General features: G+C 32.6%; 1 protein-coding gene across 3 annotated transcripts in view; it reads left to right on the top strand.

The window, feature by feature from the left end:
• LOC127728700 (putative leucine-rich repeat-containing protein DDB_G0290503) overlaps positions 1–13,267 on the top strand; it is a 99,008-nt gene extending 85,741 nt beyond the window's left edge. The window contains exons 1-6 of one of the 3 annotated variants that reach the window (XM_052236353.1): positions 1,052–1,116; positions 1,282–1,379; positions 3,188–3,529; positions 5,916–5,968; positions 9,643–10,595; positions 12,542–13,267. In XM_052236353.1, the coding sequence (XP_052092313.1) occupies positions 1,337–1,379; positions 3,188–3,529; positions 5,916–5,968; positions 9,643–10,595; positions 12,542–12,560 (1,410 nt within the window). In that variant the 5' untranslated portion in view covers positions 1,052–1,116; positions 1,282–1,336 and the 3' untranslated portion in view covers positions 12,561–13,267. Of the gene's footprint in view, positions 1–1,051; positions 1,117–1,281; positions 1,380–3,187; positions 3,530–5,915; positions 5,969–9,642; positions 10,635–12,541 lie in introns of those variants that run through there. The other 2 variants (XM_052236336.1, XM_052236345.1) reach the window with 2 other exon arrangements.
• Positions 13,268–15,161: the final 1,894 nt, after the last annotated feature.

Genomic DNA, 15,161 nt, shown 5'->3' with positions numbered 1-15,161 from the left:
TAAACAATATAAACAAGTCTAAATTGAAAACAACGTTCAAACCTATGATTGCGTTGGATAAAAACCGCAATTTTTATACGTGTGCATGCAAAACAAATTTCTTGGTAGAGGGGTCTAAATACAGCACAAACAACATTTTCCAAAAGACAAAAAAAGTGAAAAAGTATATTTTAACAAAACGCATTTGACTAACAGGTCATATATATATATATATCACTTCAGAATCGTCATAAAAATATGTTCACCAAGACATTACTGTTCAAGATGTTAAAAATTTACTTGTGAAGCGATGACCTACTTTTGTATTCATCATTCAGTTATTCTTCCAAACATGCATTAAAATATACCGGTACGTCACCTCTTATTTTGTAATACATTTTTATTAAAATTGCAGTCTCAAACACATACCTTTTAGACTAAAACACAATTGACTGCAAAAAGCAACAACAAAAAGAAAAAAACAAAACCAATAAAAAACAAAACTTTTACCCTGACCTGACAGCTGCCTTTTTCAATATTTTTTTTATTATCTAAATATACATTTGTACACGTATACATATACAGGACTCTAAAATATTATAAAAGTATATAGATATTGCAGAACAGGGATTTGTTAATTGATCATAATGATAAACACATATTACTAATTAGTTTGAATCAAACTTTTTATAGTACCGGCGTGTGACAATCATGTATTATAGTAAATCATTGGTGTGTCTTAATACTAACACATGACCACAATACATGTATTTAAAAAAAAGAAACAAAACAGAGTCCTGTCAATTTTTTTGTGTCAGTGGTTCTCACAAGGAACCACAAAAATAATACATTTAGTGTGGCATTTGATAAATTAATGTCATAGAATAATAAAGCGAATCGAACTATGCACATTAGTTTTATGTCAGTATGCTTAACAGAGGGAAAAAAACACAAAAGATATTAAAAAAACGACACCACAACAACAAAAGAGTGTTTCCTCTTCATTTAACAGAAAGTAATTAAGTACGAAGATCAAAGATTAACCGAGAACTGTATTTTGACTCATAACAAAACTAGTGCCAATTTTTTTTGAAACAAAATTGTCATTGGAAAGACTTTGTGAAGTAAGCTCATATGGTAAGTTCTTCCTTTCCTGCTTGATGCATTATTGATGAAAATTTGATTAAATGACATCCTGATTTAAAAGTCACTGAAAGAATAATCAAATCGATGATATTCAATAAAAAAAATAGATAAATACTTCCGGCAAAATATCGATGATTAACATGTTTTCTCTTCCAGGTTTCAACATTAAGTCGTCCCAAACCTGTTACAATTTTAAGTAAGAAAGTGTCGAATGGCTAAAAAGCTCCCTCAAACGGCAATCATCGAAGTTTTTCGTAAGTCCTTTATAATCATATTAGGCAAACAAATAATAGTTTGATCGTTTTATGTGAAATAAAATAACCTAGATATAAAAACTTGAAGACTAGTACGATTGGCAATTATACATCTTTCCAACGAAGCATAAAAGGACAAGAATGTGAATCGACCTCTGGGCACCGTATGACCTTCAACAATTAGGAAAAAACCTACTAAAAAGTTGGCTAAGAAATTCCAAGGACAACAAAATGTGAAACAATACAAGGACAAAAAAGTAACGGCATGATTTAAGTTAATGAAAATATATGAAGATCAATTAAAACAATCGCCGACTAACAACACACACTTGACTACAGGCGCTTGGCATGGATATGCCCAATATTGCGGCGATAAACATGTTTTGTGAGCACCTAATATTCCCCTTAACCTGTGGCAGTTGTGCAATAGTATAACATTAGAACAAACTGACAATATCAGTTGGAAATGGTTTAACTCATCAATGAAAAACACCAGTTAATGCAAAACCAATATCAATAAAGGCAACAGTAGTATACCGCAGTTCGAAATTCATAAATCGATTGAGAAAAAAACAAATTCGGGTTACAAACTAAAACTAAAAACTCCTGTCTAGAATGGTCATAGATAAAGGCAAACCGCATATAGCATATATATTTGTCCATTTGTCTTTCTCTAGAATTTTTTGACTGTAAATCATAATTATAGAATGAGATACAGGAGAAGTTTTGTTTTTATAGAGTTTAACCTTTATTTCAAATGAGTCTTTGTATAAATCGTGATTGGTAAGGGAGTATTTATGTAATAAAAAAATAATTTAATTGTAGTTCTCTTAAAAGAGAGGCAAAAGATACCAAAGGGACATACATTCAAACTCATAAGTCGAAAATAAACTGACAACGCCGGGGCTAAAAAAGAAAAAGACCAACAGACAAACAATAGTACACAAAACACAACATAGAAAACTAAAGACTGAGCAACACGAACCCCACCAAAAAATGGGGGTGATCTCAGCATTTGTTACGAAAGGGAGGTGCTCCGAAAGGGTAAGCAGATCCTGCTCCACATGTGGCACCCGTCGTGTTGCTCATGTTAGTACAAAGCCGGTAATAGGTCTAATTCGGTATGTCACATTCGGGAAAAGGGGACGGGATTGTAGTTACGACATTAAGAACATATCCGCTATCATCTGTGAAACGGATATTCCGTAACGGTCAACCAACTCGTGAGGGCGTCCGTAAAATTTACGAAGGGATGACTTCAACTTCACCACATGGAACTCTTGGTTTAATAGCTTCCTTGTGAGCAGCAACCCTCTATCATGGAAATCATGATGGGAAATACAAGCCCTTGAGTATCGTATCAACTGGGAGATATAAACTTCGTATGCAGGCGCTGCTGGAATGTTGCTACATAAAAATGGAAAGTTTACAATTGGGAAGCTGAAATCATCTCTTTTGTCATAAATTTTTGTTTTCAACCGACCGTCATTGTCAATTTCTAGATGTAAGTCAAGATATGAGGCAGACTTAACTGTATCTGTTATATCCTTTATCTCAAGTTCGATGGGATAGATGCGTTCAACATAGTCACCAAATATTGAATTAAGTGTTGTATGCCTTTATCATCACAATTATAATGCAAGTTGTTCATTAAACACATAAGAAATTTATAACCCGTTTTACCTTGTAACATGTTTTGGTTCCGATCAAACATTTGCAGGTAATGATGATATTATACTTTAGAAATGATTAATATTGGATAAAGGAAGAAAAGATACATTTAGAAGCTTAAAAATATGTGTTTATAGCTAATCCAGACATAGAAACTATGAAGAAAATAAACCATCGACCAAAGGAACAGGATATTCTTACAAAACACTGGGGACTTGTAAAGCAATCCGTGGTTCTCAATCATATTGTGGACCCATTGATTGAAAACCATGTGATATCAGTAGACCAATGGATGGACCTGAAGAATAGAAGAATGACGGAACCAGAACGTATGGAAGAACTACTGTATATAATACTCAAGTCTAAACAAGATTCTGTATTTATATTTTTAAAAGCATTGAGAAAACGTGGATACAAACACGTTGCAGATGAGCTTGAAGGAAAAATTTCAGTTCAAGCACCTTCAACAACATACGTTGGTAAGTTCTTGTTAAGGAAACCAAGAAAAGGGCCACTGTGTCTGTTACCTTTGAATAAAGGGGATATGGAAGACACAAAAAAAAAAACACAAAAACATATCCTGTTTACTTTCATTTATTGTAATATACTAAGTGTACAATATGAAAACAAAAAGGGATACAAATGGTCGTTCTTATGAAATAGTGCTTACTTTATTAATCATGAAATTGGAGATTTTTTTTCTTTCTAGAAGTTTGACATTTCCATTTTCAATATAGTCAAAACTAAACGACCAAGGCAGCAGTGAGGTATTTCCATTCTTTATAAATTCAGTGTCTTAAAATCAAGAAACCGCTTTGCAAAATGATGTATGAACAATGTATTCTGTCTACAAATGGTCCTTCTTTTGAAACTTTGAAGGAACAATAACTGTGAATTCCTCGTTAGATGACGATAGGCTTTGCAGTTAATAATATTATCGTCCCTTTTATCTCTTATGTCTGACTTCACTTCCTTCATTGTTTTTATGACTTCCCATTACCGGTAATGTAAAAACTTGCATAATTTCTTTATTTCTCACATCAGACAAATCACTGTTTTCCGGAACCCACCTGTCTTATACAGACTTTCATCACTGTTCTTTGGATTCCCTTTGTCCGATAAAGACTTCCATCAATGTTCTCTGGATTCATAGTGTCCAATAAAGACTTCGATCACTGTTGTCCGTTTCTCCCTGTTTAATAACTATCAGTTCTATAAGTGCATCCGATTTAATCAAACTAGCACCACTGTTCTTTCGATTGCCATTGACTGATTGAACGTTGGTGGATTCCTCTTGATTTCTTTTGTGCGTGGATAAAATTGTCCTCATTCGCTTTTAGGTTTGTATTCTGTTTTTTAAGCTTTTATCATTGCTTTGTTTGATGTCTTAATAAAGAAGTCCTACATGTTGTATGTAATAAGAAACTACATTCAGCAGTTCATGTACGTATTATCTAAATAACAAAAGCTAATTAATGGCTTTATCCTCCAGTTAAATTTGATAACAAAACAGGTAGTACATACCAAACCATCAAGGTTAAATCGCAAAATTATGCAATTGTCATACTTTAAATGGGATTGTGTTTGTTTTTTTCTTCTGTTTTTGTATTAATATTTTGTATTCGTAACTCATCTTTACCCTTGTTTCTAGTGAAACTTTTACATAATACTACTTATATACTGCTACAATAATTAAATGTAAAAATAAGAAGTGATATGATTGTCAATGAGTAAGCTTTCAAACAAAAAAAGAAGATAAAGAATGTAAACAAATTGTTCTTTCTAAACAAAACTTTCGAACAAATCGAAACTTTCATGGAAATTTAGGCACCTATTACTTGTGTGCACCTCTAAATTAGTTTGTTTACGGAATGGATTTTGGAAATTTCCATCGAAAAACATGGATACAGTTATATCCGCACAAATGAGGAAGAGGTGGTATAAATTTGTCAGCTCAGCTCACAGATAATTTATGGCTTTCATTTGTAGAACTACAATGCTTGACTACTTTTTAAAGATAAATATAATCTATTGGGGCCAAATCAGAAATCTTTGTAAATTTGGGAAACTGATAAAGCATGTTAAATCGTTGTTTTATAAATTATGGCAACAAAAGTTAACTTGCCAATGTTCAAATCTCATTAATCGATTAATAATATACAAATATAGGTAACAAACAAAAACTGAGAGAATCGCATGAACTCCAAAAGGAGTGAGACTGGTTGTGTCGAGATGATAAGCGTCTCCTCCTAAGTATGCATCACCTACCAAAGTAATCCAAATCTGAGTGATACACAAACAGCTGAAAATAATATTAGTAACAATACAAATCTGTTTAGAAGAATTTGAACCATTGTCCCGTTTATTTATGCTTATTAATTGAAAATTTATAAAGAGAACAAGAAATGTCCTACTTTCAGGAAAGACAAAAACTTCACACAGGCCTTGATATGTTGCAACATTATGTAATATAATCTCAAATGGTATTTGAAACGAAATTGAATACAAGTATTTCTTTTCTTTCTTTAAATCAAAACAAAAACAAAACTAGACTATGACATGCACAAATATAATTTTTTTTTATTGTCAAAGTTCCAAATTAAAAGCCGGTTAGTTTGTAAAGCGTAGAATAAAATCAGTATAAAATTACTAGTTGAAAAGGGTAATTTTTAACGTATATCGAATGTATTGATCTTACATTCTGACACATATAAATACGCACACCTTCCTGGCAAATTCAATAGGTTCTTTTGAACTAACAAAAACGTTGAGATCACAGTCAATGCCATTGCGGTTGTTTCGTTGAATATTCTTGTCTATCTTTTCTCTTCTATTACACATTTTAAAGTATTCTCTCTTATTCAGGTATAGCCGATAAACGAGGAACTATTACAAGATTTAAGCAAGTTCCAGTGGTCGTAAGTAACGACTTACATTATATGTTTTGAAAAAAACATGTTTTAAAATACATGTATTATTAACCGATGTTATATTAGAAAAACAAGAAAAATATAAACTGCATTTATCAAAGATTTCCAAATATCAATGCTTGTTTATTACTTTTATTACATGTTTATGCAAAATTCTCAGATATGATCCTGAACATGTTTAACTGACATTCGTTCCATGTTTGAGTGGTTCTTTATATGAAGATTTATTAGTACACTCTTGATAATAAATATTAGTATATTGTCATATTGTATTAATATCTGATTGCCTGTTATTTATACTGTGTCTCTCCTTGTTCTGTGTAAGTATCTTATTTAAACAGACTTATTCCGAAGGGATATAGTTACGATACTGTTGTCAGGTCATTAAAGATGGCATATTTTGGAATTAATATTGATTCACTCATATGGTCTTTGCATCGGAAATACACACATTTATTCTAAAACAAGTTGATGGCATGATACGGGTTATGTTCTTCTCATATATTTTATGATGGTACTAAACCCCTAACGGGAGGGATTGTGCTTGATTTTCATATGATGAAGACATAATCTTTCAATCAGTTTAATTGAGGTCTGGAGCTGGCATGTCAGTAACTGCTAGTAGTCCTTTGTTAATTAATGTATCATTGTCATTTTGCTTAGTTTCTTCTGTTACCTATTCTGACTCGGACTTCTTTTAAGCTGAGTTTTACTGTGGGTATTGCCGTGGCCGTGTGTTTGTTTATTCTACATTGGGTAGAGGCATAGGGGATGGTTGAGATCTCACAAAACATGGTTAACCTCGCCGTATTTTTGCGCCTGTCCCAAGTCAGGAGCCTCTGGCCTTTGTTAGTCTTGTATGTTTTTTTAATTTTGGTTCATTTATATGTTTCGGAGTTTAGTGTGACGTCCATTTCACTTCTTTTTCTTTTTATTCCTGATCTCTTTCAAAACTCTCCAATTGAACTTACGATATTTAAAATAAAATAGTAAGTGCTTATTATATAAAATTATCAACATAACAATTTAAACTTATGGTTCAAACAGGTTGTAAATAAAATCTTGTGTAAATAGTGTGTATCAGTGCCCGTGGTATCAGGTTTGAGTGAATCATAAAACATAAAACATACGTGAAATAAAACTTTTATTATTTTGATATTCATCACATAAGTTGGCCTTTAGGAAATCTACTCTTCTAAAAATATAAATGTTTCTCCATGCGTAAACTACGAGCCAAATACGTACTGAAAAGTAGAAAAGCATAGACCTGGCTTGACAATACACTAATCCAATAGGAACGATGGCTCCGAATAAAAGAGTCTGAAACTATGGTTCCATATGGTTATAAGGAAGCTATTAGGAAATTGGGGCTATGATGAAGCCGATTGGTGTCGATGTTGAATTGGTGGTGGAATGAATTTCAATGAATCTTATTGAGAATGAGCGAAATTTGTTAAACAACCAGTGATAAAATTTCATAAATGTCCCAAAACTCAGATAGTAACGTAATGGAAAACCATCAATAAAGTTATAACAAAATAAATAAAAATAAATCATAAAAGCAAAGCTAAAATAAACACATTCATGAAATCATTAGTCAAACAATATTGTATAGAAATATAAATGCATTATGAAAACTTTTAAATTAACATTTACTTAAACTCTCTTACTTAACTACAAACCTCCATTCAAACAAATATCATCTCGGATATTGCCAGTCACAGACTTTTCAGACCGAGTTGCATTGGAAAAATAAATAGGACAAAAGATCCTTTCTAAAAACTTCCTATGCAAACAAAGGTATCGATGCCATCAACTTGGGCAATATCCTTCATCATAAATCAGTTCACTCGAAAATACCTCCCTAATTTAAAGATCAATCTTTATCTATCATTTCTTATACCTATACCGAACCAATTATTATTGTAGGATCTCAATATTGAGGACTTCAATTCTAAACCTCATGATTGTACCTGTGCTAGATTCCCATTCCTATATAATTCGGCTGGCCACGTTATTACTTGCGATCTGAACATTGTCAATAACACTTCGAATCGAAATGTGTTATTCAAAGGCCCGAAATTTCGTGAGCCTAAATCCATCAATTAGGAACACAACTTCAAAACACTGATGGATTTAGTCGAGGATTATGCCAGCAATGGGTTAAACGCCAAAAAAGAAAATGTAGATACTCTTTCCAAATGGGTTAAGGCTGTGAAGTCGTTGATACGAATTGAAAAACTGAATGGGTCTATGAATACACATGCTCAATCGATCTGCTAAGACCCAAATGTTGCTATGCACCTATCCTACCTCTATGCCATATATAATGTTGTCCACGCAGATAAAGCCCCAAACAATATCGTTTATGTGTGTAAATTACATAACATAAACTGCCTGATAAAGGAATTAGGTATTGACAATTCACATGGAAACATAACATACACCGCCACGACACTTACCATGGAGGAAATACTGAATAATTGTAGGTCTGATCTATGTTCCTTTGGAATTCCAACCAAAGATGAAGAACTGAATCTTTCTTCACTTTATTGGATACCTAAATTACAAGCAACGTTATATTGCTATCCCTCTGTAATCTTTCGCCCCCTTTCTACTAGCAATGTTTATGGACGATTGTGTTACCCTAATGTATCTGACGTAAATATCTGAAGATCAGCATCCTAAAGTAATTTTTTTCAAATGATCTTCAATTTTTGCCATTCCAGCACTAGTGGCTTAAAAAGTTCAAACAATGAACATTAATGATTAAAATAGTGCAACATATTCCTCATCAACAATATCAAATATTGAACTAAACATGAAATGATTGTTCTAATCATTCAATAAGTGAAGATATATAAATGAATGAATATAATACAAATTAGCATGTTTTCAACATACTGTAAGATCTCAAGCTCCCTATCCTATGTAAATAGATAAAATAAAACATGTGTATATCCTTACTAAAGGACAACCGAAGAAATTGGTATTATTCAATAATATTTGATACGTGAATTTTTGCATTTTTTCAACTTTCGATCTATTTTCCTTTTCTGGTAACGATCTTAAGTTGTAAAATATAACAATTTATCTTAGACAGTTCTATACAGTAATTTTCCTTTTACTACTGTTACATAAGGTCCCTTGCAATTAGAAGGATCTCTGATAAGATAATGGTTAGTAAGGTTCAATCATTCTGTACTTATCGTTCGGAGATGCTATCGGTATGCAAAAGGAGAAACATTGAATGTCCTATCAGATCTTGTCTTTTAAAGTCTTGCATAAAAAAGTATTAACAAAACTACCAAACTCCAAGGCAAATTCAAAAAGGGTAAGTCCTTAAACACTGATAAAATCAAACATTACACTTTATCAGCTAACGGAACGAATGGAAAACAACTATCATATTCCTGACTTGGTAGAGACATTCATTTTCCAAAGAAAATGGTTGGTTAAACCTGGTTTTATAGCTAGCTGAACCTCCCACTTGTATGACAGCTGTTTATAGTTACATTATATTGACAAAATTGGGTGAGCAACCCACTCAATAATCGAACTTCAGTTACCTTTAGTCAGCTTCTTTTAACTTTTTCTTATACGTGTTTCTCTTGCAGTTAAAACTATTTCTACTATTCTTATTTAACATTTTCGTATTGCAGAAAGACGATATCGTAGACTCATACAATAACCCATCATTGTCATCTTCTGCATCATCGGATGCTAGAAATGATGATTCTGTTAAGCAAACTGACCTAGAAAAAATGAAAGATGAAATTAAAGGAGAACTGAGACAGCTTCGTGCAAATCTAGAAACAGAACGTAAAGAGGACAGAGAAGAAATGAAAGATCTCAAAAGACAACATACTGACTTAAGGACAAACTTTGAAAAAGTACAAGCTGAGCGCACAGAACTTAAAAGGAAAATAAACGAACTATCCAATAACGTCGACCAGTTAAAGACTAACTTGGCATCTAAGGAAAAAGAGTATGCAGATATCAAACGGAAGAACAATTTCTTGCTTGAGGAATTGAGCAAAAAATCGGATGCAATCAGTAAAGCTGTCCAAGAGAAAGAAAAAGAGAAAAGTGACATTGAAAAGAAATTGGAAACCAAAAATATCGAATATAAAGAACTGCAGGGGATATTGAACACTCTTAAGGAGGACCACGAAGAAAGGCTAGCAAGGTTAAAATCAATTAACAAAGAAAAGATCAGATTAGAGCAGAATATGAAAACATCGGAGAAGCAGAAGAGAGATCTCGAAATGCAGATAAAAGCACTAGAGGACCAAATTGCACGTTCCAAGATAGATCATGACAAAGAAATAGGCATACTTCAGCAAGATTTAGACAATCAGACTGACTTGATATCTTCCCTTGAAAAAGATAAAGCGAAACTAGAAAGCAAATTGATTGAAATCGAAGAGAATAATGAAGAATTGCGAGACCAAAATGTCGCTTTACAAGAAAAACTTCAAAGCAGCGAGGAAGAAAACGCTATAATGAGAGCAAGACTGCAAGCTTTTGATATGAAGAAATATGCGGTGCCTCCGTACAACGCTGTTGTACGAGGAAAAAATTACAGGTCATCAACTCAGAGGTCTTCCTGGTCGTATGTTTCTACTTATTTTTACAATTTTAATTCCTACAGGTTAATATAGTAATTGGGAAGCTTTACCAAATGTTTTGTTGGAAATAAATACCAGTAATGATAATACATATGACTAAAGCATCTTATATCCATAGAAAAGAACTAATTATCTGCACATATCAATTATAAGCGGAAATCGAAGCCCATAAAGTAGAAAAATGATAAAGTAATTTGAACTGCACCTCACGCATTTTATGTCTGGAATAAGGGTACACTATCACAAGAGAGTTTTGTCATGTTGCCTAAGATCAATGTCTCGAATCCATTTTGTCATCCAATTCTTTAAGATGCTCTTTAATTTAAAAAATGGCCTTCTGCGATACGTAGATAGTTCAACCAAAAGAACATAAGCAGAACCAAAATAAATGATATATCAAATACTCGGAGCAGGTAATAAGATCCAGAAAAGATGGGATAGTCCATGGAATATATGGAATCGATGTACCTAGAATAACAATAGAAATGTCTTGAACAGGTTATTATGGCCATATAAAGTTTTCCCATAAAAATCTTGCTTCCGTGTCATCCTCTTCCTAACATCTGATAGCTTAATCGAATTTATAATTGATTGTTATTTAGGTTTTTGAAATTTAGAAAGGGTTATTTTTGGTAGGATGGGGGTATTAAAGTCGTTTTTCACCCAAGAAGTTAAGTTATTTTAACTATTTCAAATTTGTACAGGTCAGAGATAAATGTATAATGGAGACAGTTGTTTCTTGCGTATAAACATACTTTTCCAACCCAAAATATACTCAAGTCTTGATACAAAACTAGGAAAATTAAAAAAAATTTACAAATATACCACAAATATACCACTTTCGTTCTTGTGTGTTGCCATAGTTACTCTTGGATTTATTTTAAATCATGGCCATTTACAAAATTTCTTTCAGTCTTTACTTAAATTCACAGTACCACAGCTCCACGTATGTGTGTACTTTGAATTTCTGACAATACTTTGTATCATACCTAAACAGATTACCAAATTAAAATGCCTCAAATGTCTCAAAGCCTGAATTTTCACAGATTATGGAAAGTTTGAGTATTTATCCCAAAAGTGTATTAAAACCGAAATTCTGTCGAAAGTAAGGCTATATATATATATTGTCTTTCACGTGCAACGTTGCATACCTTCAACAGCAGCTTTTAGCGCTGATCAACATTTTTATTTTATGGAAATATGTAAAATTGTTGAAAAATAGTTTCTTTTAGTATATAGACTCTTTAATATTCCAATTCAAGTACAATTGGCGTACAACATTATAAGCCTGGTATCTTTGACAACTTTTAGATTTTGACCATGGCAGTGAACCAAATACTTAGGAAATTTTCTCTACCACTTTGCTTTAATATCCTGATCGCTTTTACCTGTAAGGACAAATTTAAGATTGAAAATGGTATTTTATTAAGGTTTCCCTAAATTTTGGGTCCCTTTTGCTTTGCATCAATGCATATAATGCATATAACACTGGTATGATCGATCTCGGGAACACAAATTCTTCCGAAAATAGAAATACAATTGCAAAAAAAAAAGATTTTGACCAAAAATCATTTTAGTTCTTTGAAGATCTCTCTCTCTCTCTTTGTAAAATTTTATATAAATTATTTAATCATGGATATTTTGAAATAAACTATTTAAGTGATTTTTAATGCACGAACTCCTCGACATCTGAAATAGGTTTCGACTAACAATGGGGGAAAAGAAACTGCATGAAACGAGTACATGTAGTCACCAAATCCAAGTTCTAAAAAATCTCAAATACTTCTCTGAAATGGCTTTGTTCAATCGTTCAGTACATTTTAAATTCAAGTGACGGTAGCGTTTCATCAAAATTGTTTTTCTTGTTTTTTTTAATAAGTTATGTTGCCCTTTTCGTTTTTATTTATTATTTTTTTAATTTATTTTACAGGTTATTTGAAAAGAAATGATGTTTAAAGAATATAATTCATGAGTTGTCGTCTTCAGCTGAATGTGTAAAAGGAAGAATTTGTTTGTTTAAAACATGCTTTTGCTTCGACATCAGACATAAATCAGCTACCATATATATGTGTATAAGTAGTTATAAGTTTTTAGACTTCTTTGTATCCTAAAAATATCTTAATGTTATTTTGAAATCCTCAGGCATGACAGTGTGTCTGTTATTCAAAACTAACAGTAAGTGTTAGTATCATATTTGTGAAAGGTTGATGCGTGTGGTTGTAGTCGGTTGGAAAGACACTAAAACTTTATCTGTATTTAGAAATGTTTATTAGTACCTTTTCATACAGTTTACAAATGTAATATTGTATCAATATATTTTTTTATTATGCATATATATGAATCTAAAATTGCTTTTGAAGTACCAGTCTGCTTATAATAGCGATTATATCATCTACAAAATTGAATCAAAAATCCAATTTATGACTCTGTGATTAAATTTTGTCATCGTGTACATATGTATAAAACAGTAGCATTTCAGACAAAACACGAAACATTTTAGCCCATACGTTTGGGAACAACTCCGGATCATCTTATAGAAATGTTGAAACTATTCTTGTCTACAAGAATGCGAGTAACGCCAATTTATTATGATCCACATATCAGCTGTTCTGACAATATAATTAATTTAAACAATAAAATCTTTGAATTATAATAATTTGTCTTACGAGTGCCTTGTTAAGCATTAGTATATGTTTTTACATCTTTATTTAATAGGAACATTTCCCTCTGCTTCTGTTCGGTCGGTTTTTGAGTGATCATTTAATTGAAAAGACGTAGTAACACTTTTATCACTCTAACTTTTCAGAATCTAAGCAAGTAAACCAAACAATTGAGATTGATGATTGATATTTGACAAATGACATTTTCTTTGTGTACGAAAAGCAAGATACCCATTGTTATTAGATTTTAAAACAGCGAGTTAAAGCTGTAATTTAGAACACCCAATTAGCAGTTGAGCTGGATTTTTTTAGGGGGATGATTCGGGTATTCTTAATTTTTTTTATATTGTTCTTTGTTTAAAATTCTTAATAGTTATGTATCTTAAGTGTATGAATAATGATACCAATTGCAATTCGAAAGGCTGCGGTACCAAATTTGTGGAACGCCTAATGCATACAACATAAGTTTGTCCATCAAAAGAAACTGCCCAAGTAGAACATGCAGTCATATTCAATGTAGAGAACTTTGTCTGATGGAGTTGCATCTTTGATTTAAGTTCAATTACTTGGTTAGTTTGTATATCGACTTTTTTCCTTAAAACCGATCAATTAGCCTTATTTTTTCTTACTTCAAGAAAACAATACTTACAAAGAGGTTAATGAGACAGCAATGTCGACGTGTATCTCTTCAAATTGAACAGAAACCATCCACAACTTATTGGAATGCTCCGTAAATGACCTGCTGTAAGGCAGCATTGTTTGGCACACTTTTTATTATTTTTCAGGGGCAATGCGCCATTTTTCGGGAAATCTATTTTCTACAAATTGATATATTGTAGACTTGTTTAATAAAGACGCCCTAAATTTGCCACAGTTGTTCGTATTCTTAAAAAGTCACAGGCGTCTTAACAATCCCTACTAAAATTGGTTACTAACATAACAGTATTTGAGTAACGCATAACCATCGCTTTTTTGTTTACTGATAAGGGTACATCTTCAAAATATTTTCTGTAGAATTTATTACTGTACGTAAATTATAGCATTGTCTATACTTTTCCCTAAGTCTGGGTTAAATTCAAAGAAGTGAAAATTCTGCTCATCGCGCATTTTAGAGTTTTCCCGCGCATCGTCGCGACTTGATGCATGCTTGTAAATTAAGTGAAGCAGAGTCGTTTTTTCGCCAATGTTATCTAGTTTATATATAAAAATAAGAAGACGTGGTATGATTGCGAATGAGACAACTACTCACCAGTAACCAAATGACGTAGACGTAAGTAAAATAAAGCATTTATTTTGCAGTTGCTATTTCGATAAAAGGGAATGTTGAATTTGATCAGATATGTAATACAATATATGATATGTCTGTTGTTTGATGCTTACTCTCATTCCGTTGCTTCATTATTTGTTATCCGGGATCTTCAGAGGGATATGGGCTCATATTCTCTGCCTGTTTTATATCTCATGAGCCGCCAGACGAAGGAGACGAGTCATAGGGCACTGACATGGAATCCACTGTGAAGCCTGAATACCAATTATATTATACTGGAGTATCCTGATTTCAATATCAATCACAATTTTGATCTTCGTTTTTATTCACTTCTTCTTCTTTTGGTAAGGAGTTGACCTCATACTTGAGTGATTTACTAACTCTGCTCGGTAAAACAGGAGGCTTCTCCATTGAATAAAAGTAAATATTAACCAAATAATTAAAACTATATACACTGTACAAATTGGCAAGCTGTTGTCTAGTTAGACTGCATCTGGGTCCAGGGCACACTGGCTAATCTGGCCCTGAACTCTGCACGTGTTGGTGCTGCTGCTACTGTGTCTGGCAGTAGGTTCCAGTCTCTTATAGAGCGTGGGAAAAAGGAGTTGTTGTAAACTTAATTA

Source organism: Mytilus californianus, unplaced genomic scaffold, assembly GCF_021869535.1.
Source record: "Mytilus californianus isolate M0D057914Y unplaced genomic scaffold, xbMytCali1.0.p SCAF_1, whole genome shotgun sequence".
NCBI classification, from domain to species: Eukaryota; Metazoa; Mollusca; class Bivalvia; order Mytilida; family Mytilidae; genus Mytilus; species Mytilus californianus.
This window is presented reverse-complemented; position numbering and strand designations above follow the sequence as displayed.